This window comes from Macaca thibetana, chromosome 8, assembly GCF_024542745.1.
Source record: "Macaca thibetana thibetana isolate TM-01 chromosome 8, ASM2454274v1, whole genome shotgun sequence".
NCBI lineage: Eukaryota > Metazoa > Chordata > Mammalia > Primates > Cercopithecidae > Macaca > Macaca thibetana.
In genome coordinates this window covers 47,449,078-47,464,528 of record NC_065585.1, presented here as the reverse complement: position 1 = coordinate 47,464,528, position 15,451 = coordinate 47,449,078, and the positions used below count along the sequence as shown (strand labels likewise).

General features: G+C 39.1%; 2 protein-coding genes across 6 annotated transcripts in view; both read left to right on the top strand.

Annotated features, from left to right (window-relative positions):
* Positions 1 to 15,451, top strand: part of ERICH5 (glutamate rich 5) — a 700,842-nt gene that overhangs the window by 286,902 nt on the left and 398,489 nt on the right. The gene's annotated exons all lie outside the window — the stretch shown is intronic.
* The window catches only part of MTDH (metadherin), an 80,923-nt gene that overhangs the window by 35,748 nt on the left and 29,724 nt on the right, over positions 1 to 15,451 (top strand). For 2 of the 5 annotated variants that reach the window (XM_050800511.1, XM_050800509.1), the window contains exons 3-6: positions 3,446 to 3,530; positions 4,249 to 4,425; positions 5,846 to 5,911; positions 7,815 to 8,051. In XM_050800511.1, coding sequence (XP_050656468.1) covers positions 3,446 to 3,530; positions 4,249 to 4,425; positions 5,846 to 5,911; positions 7,815 to 8,051 — 565 coding nt within the window. Of the gene's footprint in view, positions 1 to 3,445; positions 3,531 to 4,248; positions 4,426 to 5,845; positions 5,912 to 7,814; positions 8,052 to 12,923; positions 13,014 to 15,451 lie in introns of all 5 variants that reach the window. The other 3 variants (XM_050800512.1, XM_050800510.1, XM_050800513.1) reach the window with 2 other exon arrangements.

Here is a 15,451-nt window from a genome sequence, read left to right as displayed (position 1 = left end):
TGGGACTACAGGCGCCTGCCACCACATCTGGCTAATTTTTGTATTTTTAGTAGAGACGGGATTTCACCATGTTAGCCAGGATGGTCTCGATGTCCTGACCTCATTATCTGCCCGCCTCAGCCTCCCGAAGTGCTGGGGTTACAGGTGTGAGCCACCGCGCCCAGCCTCTTAGACACTCTTCTTTGTCTTTTGTTTGTTTGTTTTTTGGGGTTTTTTTGAGACAGGATCTCACCTTGTTACCCAAGCTAGAATACAGTGACATGATCACAGCTCACTGCAGCCTCAACCTCCCAGGCTTGAGTGATCCTCCCACCTCAGCCTCCCAAGTAGCTGGAACCACAGGTGCATGCCACCACCCCCACTGATTTTTTTAACAGATAGAATCTCCCTGTGTGTTGCCCTGGCTGGTCTCATACTCCTGAGCTCAAGTGGTCCTCCCACCTCAACCTTCCAAATTGCTGGGATTACAGGTGTGAGCCACCACACTCAGCAATATTAAACACTTTTTATGGCGTCAGTTTCTATCTGTAAAATGGGAATACCTACTTCAGTTCCTGTGGACCTGCACTGTCCAATATGGTAGCCACTTGCCACATGTAGATATTGAGCATTTAAAATGTGACTAGTCTGGCTGGGCGCGGTGGCTCACACCTGTAGTCTCAGCCCTTTGGGAGGCCAAGGCAGGTGGATCACCTGAGGTCGGGAGTTTGAGACCACTCTGACCAACGTGGAAAAACCCTGTCTCTACTAAAAATACAAAATTAGCCGGGCAGGGTAGCGCATGCCCTGTAATCCCAACTTTTCAGGAGGCTGAGGCAGGAGAATTGCTTCAACCCAGGAGGCAGAGGTTGCAGTGAACTGAGATGTGCCATTGCACTCCAGCCTGGGCAACAAGAGTGAAACTCTGTCTCAAAAAATAATAATAATAAAAAGCAACTAGTCCAAATTGAGATAGCCGTTAAGTGTAAAATACATACCAGATTTCGAAGACTTACTTTGTTTTCTTTTACATACTGTCTTATTGTGTTTCTTTTTTAATATGAGTTCCATGTTGAAATGACAGTATTATAGATGCGTTGTGTTAAATATTAAAATTGTCACCTATTTTAACTTAAAAATGTGTCTACTAGAAATTTTTAAAAATATATATGTGGTTTGCATTATGCTTCTGTTGGCCAGCACTGCTCTAGACCAAGGATAGCAAACTCTGACACCCCAAATCCAGCCAGATGCCTGTTTTTGTAAATAGAATTTTATTGGAACATAGTCACACCCATTTGTTTATAAATTGTATGTGGCTACTTTCATGCTATATGAGCAGAGTTGTGTGGTTGCTCCAAAACTCTATTACGGCCTGCAAAGCCTAACATTTTTACTGTTTGGTCCTTTCCAGAAAAAGTTTGCTGCCTCTGCTCAACTGTAATTGACAGACGTTCAATATGTTATCTTTACTTAAGAGTGGCTGTGGTAAAGACAAAGACGGAAGGTAGAATCATGGTTGCCAGTGAGAAAAGAGAAGCTGGGAGTAAACACTAATCATTACAGAGTTTCTTTTTTGGGATTAAATAAAAATTTTGAGGCTGGGAGCAGTGGCTCACGCCTATAATCCCAACACTTTGGGAGGCCAAGGCAGATCACTGAAGGTCAGGAGTTCGAGACCAGCCTGACCGACATGGTGAAAGCCTGTCTGTATTAAAAATACAAAAATTAGCTAGGTGTGATGGTGGGCACCTGTAATCCCAGCTATTCGGGAGGCTGAGGCAGGAGAATTGCTTGAACCTGGGAGGCAGAGGTTGCAGTGAGCTGAGATCACGGCACTGCAGTACAGCCTGGGTGACAGAGCGAGACTCCATCTCAAAAAAAATAAATAATTTTGATAGTTGTGCAACTTCAGATATACTAAAAACCACTGAATTGTGCACCTTTAAAAGGGTGAATATTACGGTATGTGGATGATATCTCCACATATCTTTTTTTCTTAAGTAGATGTGAGTCTAGTTTGGTACATGTAATAAAGCAGTATATTAAATATACGTACTGTAATAAAACAGTATATTAAACATACATGTTAATGATGAGAACATGCAATGAAACGAACAAACGCAAATCAATTATGAGGTCAGTAAAAAAAATTAGTTTTTTAATGTAATCTTTTGTCAAAGACAATTTTTAATCACTTTCAAGAGATCATGTCACTTGAGAATATATGCAGGTTTTTTATTGGTAGGAAAAGCAATTTTCTGTCATTGCTTACTCACTTGCTCAAATTCATTTACTGCCTCTTAAGATAGTGTGCAGTACTTTGGGAGGCCAAGGCGGGCAGAGCACAAGGTTAGGAGTTCGAGACCAGCCTGGCCAACATGGTGAAGCCCTGTCTCTACTAAAAATACAAAAATTAGCCAGGTGTGGTGGCGGGCACCTGTAATCCCAGCTACTCCAGAGACTGAGGCAGGAGAATTGCTTGAACCCGGGAGGCGGAGGTTACGGTGAGCTGAGATCGCACCACTGCACTCCAACCTAGGTGACAGAGCAAGACTCCGTCTTGGGGGGAAAAAAAAAAAAGAGCGTGCAGTAATACATAAACATAGCTGATGTCAATAAATAGCTAAATAAGTGAATACAAAGTATAAAAATACTATTGTATAAACATTAATTCTCTTTTGGAAGCACTTATCTAAATACAGAAATTATGGCTTATTTCGTTTTTAGCAAGCTTTTGAAAGGATAAAACAATATTAGCAGAAGGGAATTGGAAGATCATTCGAAAACAGCCATAGCTTGTCTGTGTATAGGTATTTTATCTATTATTAAACATCTATATACAAATCCTAGGTATTTTAACATTGCTTTGAAACTGACAAAATAGTACCTGCTATGTACAATTGACCCATTAATTTGTTATACATAGGATATAGCAACAATCTGCTTTATGCAATCCAAAAACAATAATCATCACATAATTTTTCATCTGAACATGTTGCAATAGGTTTTAATTTTATTGCTTCGATATTCAACACCATATTACAGTACCTTATTTATGATGTAACTTATATTAGCATGATGTGGAAGGGCACAGACTTTGGAGCCAGACAGACCTAGTTCCTATTATGACTTAGTTTACTAACATTGTGATGTGGTACAATTTAGTTAATATTTAACATCTCTGAGTTTTCATTTCCTCATCTCTCAAATGGGGCTAATACCTTCTCCAGCAAGTTTCTTTTAAGGAATACATAAGGAAATGAGTACAGAATACTTAACACATAGTAACCACTCACTCAATGGTAACCTCATATGATTATTATTGCCACTTAATATGTTAAGTTTTTTAAATCGAACATTAAATTTTTTTTAGTTGTCAGCATCATACATTTCATTATGTATTTTACTGACTCCTTATCAAAAACATAATGAAATATTAAGTAACATTCTATTTTACTTTCAGTCAAAGAAAAATAAGAAGAAATCAAAGTCAGATGCTAAAGCAGTGCAAAACAGTTCACGCCATGATGGAAAGGAAGTTGATGAAGGTACTTGAGCAAGGGAAAGGACTGTAGAAAATTTTTTAATCCTTTTTTTATCAAAGTGTATTATATAAAAACTGCATTTGTTTTACTTTATTTTGTATTTAGCTCTTTTTTTATTACTGTAGACCTTAATATATAGAGCTGTGACACTGTTAGGAAACACTTTTGTTAAGGATCCAGTAGTGCTTTTTCTGAAGAGAACTGCCTTGAAATTTAAAGTCAGGCTCAGTATTTTGAGCAATTAAAAAGTCATTCATCTTGTCTTTGTCTACTGGAATTATGGTTTGTTTGTTTGTTTTCTCCCCATGGTTCTTAAATATACCATTCCTGAAAGACTTTGTACAAAATTCGCTAGAAGTCATTTATTATCATCACCTAATAAACCCATGTATTAGTGATTATATATAATACTCTCCTATCACTTCTACCTAGCAAGATAAAAAAAGATAGACAAGATGACTTATATATATCACTTTTTCTAAACCATAGATGACAGATTTGATAAAAATTACCAGAATAAATAATAGCAGTTGCCTAAAACAACATAATGAAATTAGAACACATTCTTAGGATGAGTTAATATAATCAACACTCTTGGTTTTAGCTTAACATCTAAATTTATCATGATATTTTATGTGCTCCACCCCATTTTCTCCCCCAAAACTACAACTTTTTTGTCTTCCCCTTACTGAATAACATTTTTTTTCTGGGGCTGTGTCAGGAGCCTGGGAAACTAAAATTAGTCACAGAGAGAAACGACAGCAACGTAAACGTGATAAGGTGCTGACTGATTCTGGTTCATTGGATTCAACTATCCCTGGGATAGAAAATACCATCACAGTTACCACCGAGCAACTTACAACCGCATCATTTCCTGTTGGTTCCAAGAAGAATAAAGGTATATTAGTGGAACATAAGACAGTGGTACATCAAATCAAACTCCTTTTATTCGGATGTACAAAATATCATTATGTCAAAATCTGACTATTTTGAATGCTAACATCATTGTGCTGATATACCCTTCTTCATGAGAGTATTGTGAACCGTGTATCGGTTTACCGAATACCAGCAGTGTTACTTGTTACATATTGCCTAATGAATGGCCTATTAAATTAAAATTTGCCTTTCTGCCTTGAGTCATATGAGAAAATGATGTTGCCACTTTTCTAGTGTGTATCACTTTGCCCCAACTCTCTTGCATCTCCGTTCCTTAGAGTGGATAAGACATTTATTAAATGAAATGATTTATCACCATTTTGCATGTTGAGAGCTTTCATTCCAAGATGAATCATGCATGTTCTGGTTAGTACAGGTTGTGTCTGGATTTCTTATCACCCCAGCTTTTTGAGAATATCATAGATGTTTGATAGAGCTAGACCACAGCTTCAAAGATTGAGCTAATGTTCTTTCTCTCAAGTATTAATATTTCATATGTTCATACTATCCAATACTGGTGGCTTCTTGGTAGCCCGCTCTTTACATTACCATCATTTTTACCCTGGAGACACCAGCCTGCAAAGTGATACTGTTCAATTTGCTTGAAAGCATTGGCGTATCTTCCTTGTCTTTTTGTTAATGACCTTCCCACCTCCCCACACCTCAGTTGTTTCCAGACCATTTTCTTAGCCTTGTTACCTTTTATTTTTTGCTTGATAACTTGGTGGAATTTATTGCCATGGTACAGCAATGACTTCTACTTACCCATTTTCACTGTTACATATTAGCTATGCTTTAGTATTTTTGTTGATTCTTTTTCACTGTCTTGTGCATGCCATCCTTGCTAGCACAATCCTATGTCATGCTGGTTTTTTTAAACATTGTGATCATTATGCTTTTTAGTGTCAAAGAAATAGTATTTTTGTGTTATAATGTGTATTCTCACCTCTTGCCATATTTCCTAAGTCCTGGTCCCAAATACTGGCAAAATTCTTCATAAGTTGATGTGTTTGCTTCCAGGATTGTTGAAAAGGCAGCTGGTGTTGTTGAGAGGTGGCAAAGTTGAATCCAATTACAGAGCCCAATACTCCAGTTCCTACTTAAAATAATCTTGATAACCGTTATAGAATAGCAAACTCTGTCTGTCCATAAGCAGTTTTCCAGGTTCTTTATTGGCATTTTAGTTGACTAAGAATATGGTAACCAGAAAACTCAATTCCTTACCAACAGGGAACTTGACTTTTTTCCAGTGGAAGAATTTAGCACTTGAAGGAGCAATTTATAATAGATAATAAGTAAAAATTAATTTTTGTGTTACTCCTAATTTAATGTGCATAGTGGCCTATTTAGTATTAAATAAATTTTATTTCTATTTTAACCAGGTGATTCTCATCTAAATGTTCAAGTTAGCAACTTTAAATCTGGAAAAGGAGATTCTACACTTCAGGGTGAGAGAAATTACATATAACTTAAATTGAAGGCCCGTCAAAATAGAAATTTATATACATACCTCTTTCCTCACATGAATGACACAGAAGGAAAGAAAAAAGTCTTAAAATGATTTTTAATTAATAAAGTAACATAATCACAGTCCAGAGATTTTGGAAAATAAATAAAAAGAAAAATCACTCCCACTTCTAACAATCTTTGGTATGTTCTAGTCTTTTTTCCCCCATATATAAAAACATTCTGTAGTCGCTTATATGCAATTTTGAATCTTGTTTATATCACTACTAAGTCAGTAGAGAAGAAAGATTTTTGTTGGGCTTGGGTTTAATATAGCATGTATCGGATAAAATACTTGATGCTTGTATGTTTAAAAAAGAAAAAAAGCCTTAGTTCCTATAATGTTTTAACTGCTTCCTTGACAGTTCAAATATTTCACAATGAATGGACTATAGCCTAAAGTTTTTCATTGTTTTATAAATAGAAAATGTTTTATTTACTCATTTATGATAAAGATTGAATTAAGTAGAGTATTACGCCTGACCTGAAAACAAAAGTGTTGTAGTAAAATAAATTTGGAAATGAAAAAAGCACCTTCTCATTTCAGGCTTTTTTTTTTTTTTTTTTTTTTTTGGAGATGGAATTTTGCCCTTGTTTCCCGGGCTGGAGTGTAATGGCGTGGTCTTGGCTCACTGCAGTCTCCACCTCCCGGGTGCAAGCGATTCTCTTGCCTCAACCTCCTGAGTAGCTGGGATTGCAGGCACCAGCCACCATACCTGGCTAATTTTTGTATTTTTTAGGAGAGATGGAGTTTCACCATGTTGGCCAGACTGGTCTCGAACTCCTGACCTCAGGTAGTCCACACACCTCAGCCTCCCAATGTGCTGGGATTATAGGCATCAGGCTTTTTTTTTTTTTTTTTTTTTTTTTTTTTTTTTTTTTTTTTTTTCTTTCTTTTGGAGACAGAATTTTGCTTGTTGCCCAGGCTGGAGTGCAGAGGCACTATCTCGGCTCACTGCAACCTCCGCCTCCTGGATTCAAACACTTCTGCCTCAGCCTCGTGAGTAGCTGGGATTACAGGCACTTGCCACCACGCCTGGCTAATTTTTGTGTTTTTAGTACAGGCAGGGTTTCACCACGTTGGCCAGGCTAGTCTCAAACTCCTGACCTCAGGTCATCCGCCTGCCCCCAGCCTCCCAAAGTGCTGGGATTACAGGCATGAGCCACCGCGCCCAGCCTCATTTCAGGCTTTTCAGTGCTTGTTCTTAGCACTGTCAGCTTCCTTCATGCTCGTGGTTCTCAACCCTGGCTACACATTAGTTATCCAGGAAGCTTTAAAAAACAACGCGTACACACATATATGTAAAAAGAAACATGTACTTACCTGTACACACACTTATGTGTATTCGTGTATGTGTACATACCTACACTATACATACATAATGATATGTGGGCTCCACCACAAAGATTCTGATTTTAATTGGTCTGGGCTGAGGCTCCAGAGTCTATTGTTAATTAATTTTTCGGTTAATATTAATGTGCAGCCAGGTTTTAGAATCATTGCTTGATACATAATGTAATATACATAAATAATTAAGGAAAGAACATGTAACTAAGGAGATGTCTTCATATTCTTAGTGGGTGAGTATTCAGAATATGTGTCATTTTCCTGTTTGCTCTGTTGTACTTCCTTCGAGCAAGTCATTCTGCTGTTGACAACTTTGTTAGTATATATGTTATGTTCAAGCCTCCTGTTTTTAAATTAAAAAGGCAATCCTTGGTGATCAAAGGATACTAGGGGAAGTGAGTGATAAATATAAGTCAAGCAATCATAGAAATGTGAAAATATCCCAGTTTTAAGAAGTCATGTACCTGTTTTTTAATCTTCATTCTCTTTTCTTTAAGTTTCTTCAGGATTGAATGAAAACCTCACTGTCAATGGAGGAGGCTGGAATGAAAAGTCTGTAAAACTCTCCTCACAGATCAGTGCAGGTGAGGAGAAGTGGAACTCCGTTCCACCTGCTTCTGCAGGAAAGAGGAAAACTGAGCCATCTGCCTGGAGTCAAGACACTGGAGATGCTAATGCAAACGGAAAAGACTGGGGAAGGAGTTGGAGTGACCGTTCAATATTTTCTGGCATTGGTAAGAAGTGTTAGAAAAATTTAAGTTTATTTAAAATTACTAATCTTGTACATTGTTAATTTTTCAGAAATAGGAAAAAATCCTATGAATAGAAAAATAAGTACTGCTCTGCAGAAATAATAGTAATAATTAACTCATCTCACATCCTTTTTGTAGAGGAAGGTGGGAACTAAATAAGTAAATAACATTTATCATTTACTCTTTGCATAGTGCTTTCACATACTTTATCACATTTTATTATCAACGTAGCTAACTGGTGTAATTATATATTCTTAGTGATGGGATACATGTAATGTGTGAGTAGACTTTTTGATTAATTTCAGCAATTCTGTTGAGTCTAAATAAAAATAGTAAATGGAAATATAGTTGATAACATCCACTTACAGAGTATTTTACAGTCTGCAAAGTGCCCATTGATAATTAAATTTTCCTCTGGATTTTAATATAAAGACCAATAGTTGAGAAGCTTATTTCTGTTGAGAGCCATTAAGTTAAAAGCAAGTTAATTTTCGTGTGTGTGTGTGTGTGTGTGTGTCTGTCTGTGTGTGTATTATAGAAAAGAAATCTACATTACACGTGGGAAACTGCAAAATGATAAGGAAAATCCCACAGTTATCACTGTGCCACCTAGTGACAACCACTGTTGTTTATATTCCTTCTCCCTCCCTTTCTCCTGTCCGCAACTGTGTATAGTGTTTTTTGCTGTTGCTGTTTTTTGTTTGTTTGTTTTTTTAATGGAGTCTCGCTCCGTCTCCCAGGCTGGAGTGCAGTCGTGCGATCTCAGCTCACTGCAACCTCCACCTCCCGGGTTCAAGCGATTCTACTACCTCAGCCTCCCAGGTAGCTGGGATTACAGACATGCATCACCATACCTGACTAATTTTTCTATTTCTAGTAGGGACGGGGTTTTGCCATGTTGGCCAGGCTGATCTTGAACTCCTGACCTCAGGCGATCTGCCAGCCTCAGCCTCCCAAAGTGCTGGGATTACAGGCGTGAGCCATTGCGCCCGGCCTGTAGTTTTGCTTTAGTATTTTTGTTTTTGATGTAACTCAAATTGAATGTGCATGTTTATGTCTCCCCTAGTCCCCACTTAACATTGTAACATGAACATTTTCCTTACTTTTTGTAAGTATATTTAAAGGCCCTATAATGTTAGCATAATTTACTTAACTATTCCCATATTATTCAAGAAGTATTTTATTTTTTTTTATTTGAGATGGAGTCTCACTTTGTCGCTGCCACACTAGAGTGCAATGGCGTGATCTTGGCTCACACCACCCTCTGCCTCCTGGGTTCAAGCAATTCTGCTGCCTCAGCCTCCCAAGTAACTGGGATTACAGGCATACGCCACCACACCAAGATAATTTTTTTTTGTATTTTTAGTAGAGATGGGGTTTCACCATGTTGCCCAGGCTGGTTTCAAACTCCTGACCTCAAGTGATCCGCCCACCTCGCCTCCTAAAGTGTTAGGATTATAGGCGTGAGCCACCACGCCCAGCCAATTTTCCTTTTTTTAACCCGTTGTAGATAATGTTTTACTGAACATATGTGTTTGGGATTTTCTTGTTGTTGTTTTTAAGATGGAGTCTCACTCTGTTACCTAGGCTGGAGTGCAGTGGGATGATTTCAGCTCACTACAACCTCTGCCTCCTGAGTTTCAGCATTTGCATTTCTCGTGCCTCAGCCACCTGAGTAGCTGGGATTACAGGCGCACACCACCACATCCGGCTAATTTTTGCGTTTTTTTTTTTGGTGGAGATGGGGTTTCACCATGTTGGCCAGACTGGTCTCCAACTCTTGACCTCAAGTTATCTTCCTGCCCCAGCCTCCCAAAGTGTTGGGATTATAGGTGTGAGCCACCATACCTGGCCATGTTTGGCAGTTATTTCTTAAGGACAGAGTCTTGTGAGTGATACTGGATTAAAGGGAATATGAATGTTTGTGATGCTCTACTACATAGTGCCTAAGTATTTTCTAAGAGAGTTGTTCTAATTTATACTCAAAGCATCAGTGTAAGTGCCCATTTATCATATACTTACCAAGGTTGGGGATTTTTTTTTTTTTTTCGCCTTTTCTAATTCGATAAGCAAAAAGTACATAAATTATTTTGGTTAACTTTTTAGAATCACTAATGAGATTGAAAATTTTTACATAACTTTCTTGGTCATTTATTTTTTTGTTTGTTTTTTTGTTTGAAACCGAGTCTTACTCTGTCGCCCAGGCTGGAGTGCAGCACAATCTCAGCTCACTGCAACCTCCATCTCTCAGGTTCAAGTGGTTCTCCTGCCTCAGCGTCCTGAGTAGCCGGGATTACAGGGGCCTGTCACCACAACCGGCTAATTTTTGTACTTTTGGTAGAGACAGGGCTTCACCATGTTGGCCAGGCTGTTCTCGAACTCCTGACCTCATGATCCGCCCATCTTGGCCTCCCGAAGTGCTGGGATGACAGGCGTGAGCCACCATGCCCGGCCCTTTCTTGGTCATCTTTCTTTCTTTTATGAATTGTCTGTTCGTGTCATTTTCCCATTTGTCTAATGAACTCTTTGTGGTTTTTTTGTTTTGTTTTGTTTTTAATTTTTTGAGACAGGGTCTCACTCTGTTGTCCAGGCTGGAGTGCAGTGGTGTGATTATTGCTCACTGCAGCCTCGACTTTCAGGGCTCAAATGATCTTGCCGCCTTAGCCTCCTTAGTAGCTGGGACCACAGGTATGTGCCACCACACCTGGCTAATTTTGGTATTTTTTGTAGAGACGCAGTTTTGCCATATTGCCCTGGCCGGTCTCAAACTCTTGGGCTCAAGTGATCCACCTGCCTCGGCTTCTCAAAGTGCTGGGATTACAGATGTGGGCCACCACATCTGCCTACTGTTTTATTTTTTAAATCTAGTTATACTTTCTTGTGCATTAAACATACAATTTTTTCTCTCGTGCTTATTGCAGATATTTTTATCCCTTCCAATTTGAGGGAGCAATAGACACTAGAAACTTTTTAGTATGTAAGTAGAAAAATATTTCTTTTTTTTTTTTTGGAGATGGAGTTTCGCTCTTGTTGCCTAGGCTGGAGTGCAATGGCGCAATCTTGACTCACCGCAACCTCTGCCTTCCAGGTTCAAGCAATTCTCCTGCCTCAGCCTCCTGAGTAGCTGGGATTACAGGCATGCTCCACCACGCCTGGCTACTTTTGTATTTTTAGTAGAGACAAGGTTTCTCCATGTTGGTCAGGCTGGTCTCAAACTCCTAGCCCCAGGTAATCAACCTGCCTCGGCCTCCCAAAGTGTTGGGATTACAGGCGTGAGCCGCCAACCCCAGCCCCTGTCTTTTAAAGCTAATACCCTTAAAAATCAAACTCTAGATCATTTAATTACATTGTTTATAAGTTTGCTCTCCCTTCCTCCCCATTATATTGAAAAATTGTGTAGAAGTATCAAAACTTGTTTGAAAGAGATATTCCCTTGCCTGGGTGTGGTGGCTCATGTCTGTAATCCTGGCACTTTGCAGGGCTGAGGCGGGGAGATCACCTGAGCCCAGGAGTTCAAGACCAGCCTGGGGGGCATGGTGAAACTTTATCTCTACTAGAATACAAAAAATTCGCTGGGCATGGTGGCACGTGCCTGTAATCCCACCTACTCGGGAGGCTGAGACAGGACAATTGCTTAAACCCGGGAGGCGGAGGTTGCATTGAGCCAAGGTCTTGCCACTGCACTCCAGCCTGGGCAACAGAGTAAGACTCCATCTCAAAAAGAAAAAAAAAGAGACCTTCCCAAAATTCCCACTCTCATTTTCAGCAAAGAAGAAAGCATTAATTTCTATGCTGTGAAGCATCCTTTCATATTTGGTAAAAGAAATGGTTGAATTTTATGGAGTAATGTTAGGAACTATGTGACCTTTTGGGATGTTTACAATCTGCAATTTTTTTTTTTTCTTTTAGATAGAGGCTTGCTCTGTCACCCAGTCTGGAGTGCACGATCTTGGCACGATCTTGGCTCACTGCAACCTCCGCCTCAGTAACTGGGATTACAGGCATGTGCCACCATGCCCCGCTAATTTTTGTATTTTTAGTAGAGAGGGGGTCTCACCATGTTGGCCAGGCTGGTCTTGAACTCCTGACCTCGTAATGGGCCCACCTCGGCCCCAGAAAATGCTGGGATTACAGGCGTGAGCCACTCCGCCCAGCCTACAATTTACTTATAAAAACTATATAGCATTTCATAATTAGGACATAAATTAGATGGTATTTGCTTAATGTTGTTACAGATAATATTAAAAAGCAAATTAAGAGTTCCTGCCTAGATAGACTAGGACCTTTATTGAAATTGAAAGGGAACTATATTCAATTAGGTTTGTAATGGGTCACTGAAAAGAGACAGATGTGACTCATCTCATGGAGGTTTACGTTCTTCAAAATAAGAAAGAAATGTCTTGAAAATATTGAGGCTAGTTATTTAACCTGTATGAACCTCATACTTATGTAATTGTGAGGATTTGTTGTAATGAAAGTCAAGTACCAAGTTCAGTGCTATCCCAAAGTAGCTGCTTAATTATGATAGATAATAATGCAGCTTGGTACAGTGGAAAAGAGCATAGGCTTTGGGAATTGACTTCAGTTGCATTCGTGGCTCCTCTGTTTTCTAGCTATCAGCAAGTCACATAATTGCTCCAAAACTCCCTAGCAAAGTTGCTGTAAGGATTAGAAGTGGTTGGTGTAAGGGGCCCAGCTACATAATAAATATTCAGTAAATAGTAGCTATTGCTATATTAAGTGATTCTCATTTCTAAGGTTATCTTTAAATATTCTCATAGTTTTAAATCTTTACATATCTTTCAAATCTGATTGCAAATTGAAGGTTCCAAGTGATGTTTTTTATTTTAACAGCTGCTTGGTCTAGTGTGGATAGGGGAATGAATACCTCTGAACAGAATTCTGCTTCTTTTGCATCTCTCACACTTAACTCTGCTGTTTCTGGTATGTGAAAACAGTCTTTTGTTCAGCTAACAAAAACATTTGTTTAATTTTAGTGCTTGTTATTTGAAGAGCTAATCAACATCAAGTACTGCTATCAATATAAACAGCAGGTATTATAAAGTGGCAGAGGCCTTTACAACAAGAAGAGAAGACCTAAAGTCTTATGTGCAAATGGCTTAATTCCTCTCTCTAGGGGAGTAAGGATTCTGTAGCTTGAGATCACTGACAGTGCATTGGCACACAGACAAATAACACATGCAAGGCCTTCCCTTCAGGTTCATATTCTTCTCTTGCTAAGGTAGCCCTACCATACTTTTAGTTAAAATTTGACATTTTACTTCTGTTCACTGTTACTCATCATGAGTTTAAAACTAACCCTTTCAGGTTATAGATTCCCACATAATAACTCTTAAGTATCTGTTGATTTATAAAATACATGATTACTAATAAACTACTGTTAATTCTGCATTACTTAAATGGATATATGTTTTGTTAATCATATAGAAGCTATATGTATTTAACAAGTATTACATAAATATGGGAGGCCAGGTGTGGTGGCTCACATCTGTAATCCCAGCACATAGGGAGGCTAAGGTGGGAAGATAACTTGAGCCTAGGAGTTCAAGACCAGCCTGGGCAACTACATCACTACATAATTTTTAAAAAAAAATTAGCCAGGCATGATGGTGTTTGCCTGTCGTCCCAGCTACTCAGGAGGCTGTGGTGGGAGGATCGCATCGGTCCGGGAGGTTGAAGCTACATTGAGCAATGAGTCGTGAGTGCTCCATTGCACTTCAGACTGGGTGACAGACTCTGTCTTAAAACATATATATATGTGTGTGTGTGTGTGTGTGTGTGTGTGTGTGTGTGTGTGTGTGTGTGTATAAAAGTTATGGGAGACATTGTTTAGTTTGGAATTCGTGGACCCAGTTTACTAATTTTGTAGTTCCACAGTGTCTGGAATCACTAACCTAGAAAGGGGATCAGCAAACTTTTTGTATGAAGGGACAGATGGTAAACATTTTAGGCATTGTGGGCCATGCAGCCTCTGTTGCAGTTACTCAACCCTGCCGTTGTAACAGGAAAGCAACCTGAGACAGTAAGCAAATGACTGTCTGGTTCTAAAATATTATTCTTTTGAATTATTATTATTATTATTGTTTTTTCTTTTGAGACGGAGTCTCGCTCTGTCGCCAGGCTGGAGTGCAGTGGCGCAATCTCAGCTCACTGCAACCTCCGCCTCCCTGGTTCAAACAATTCTCCTGCCTCAGCCTCCCAAGTATCTGGTACTACAGGCACATACCACCATACCCGGCTAATTTTTTGTATTTTTAGTAGAGACAGGGTTTTAACGTGTTAGCCAGGATGGTCTCCATCTCTTGTCCTCATGATCTGCCTACCTCAGCCTCCCAAAGTGCTGGGATTACAGACATGAGCCACCGCGCCTGGCCTGATTTTTTTTTTCATCATTTAAAAATGTAAGAACTATTCTTGGCTCATGGGCCATATTAAAAACCTGATGGTTGGATTTGGTCTGTGGGTCATAGTTTGCTAAACTCTGATCTCATAGACCACATTTCAGTTCCAGAGGTACAAGTTTATTGCTTCCTCATTTGATGACTCTCTACAACACACATGCTATTCCCTTCATATATGCAGAGAAAGCAATGTGGGCTGCTAAAGGAATAGCACCAGTGTTACAGTACTGCTTCTAAGCAGATAATATATTTATTACATGTGAATTTTATAGGGTTACTCTGTTGGTTAAAGTTTACATTAAAATATACATGTTAAACATATATATAGAGAGAGAGTATATATCAAGCGGATAATATATTAGTGGAATGCTGCTGGTAAGATCATCTGTAACCAAGAAGAAATTTATAAATTAGTAAGGACTGTGGTAGGAGGACGTGATTGTGTGTAACACTTTTATACTAATCAAGTATCTTTTCTTCCTAACCCTTTCTTTATATAGTGGCTCTGAATCCAAAATACATATCAGAGTCATCTAAGGACTCCAGTACACAAGTAAATTCCGATTCAAAAGGGGGGAGTATGTGTGTGTGTACGCGCGTGCACGCGCGCACCTAATGGAGAACTACTGCTTTACATTTACATCCTAAAATGAATTTATATCTATAAAGCAAGGGATTTGACCTGGCATCAGTGGACTCATATGCCCCCAAAACTACATGCAAAATTTTGTGTTAAGCTCTGGACAGTAGACTACCACAGCTTTCATCAGGTTCCTAAAAGACTGTGTGAACCCACCCTCACCCAACCTACTCCCCTCACCTGAGAAAAAACAAAAACAGACAAAACTTATGAAATAATATTTTGTTTTCTTTAAATGCACTTGAACTTAGTCTCTAGACCTCCTGCAACTCTTCTTGTCTCTTTGGCTTCTCTCTGCCTCACCTCTCTAGATAACCACC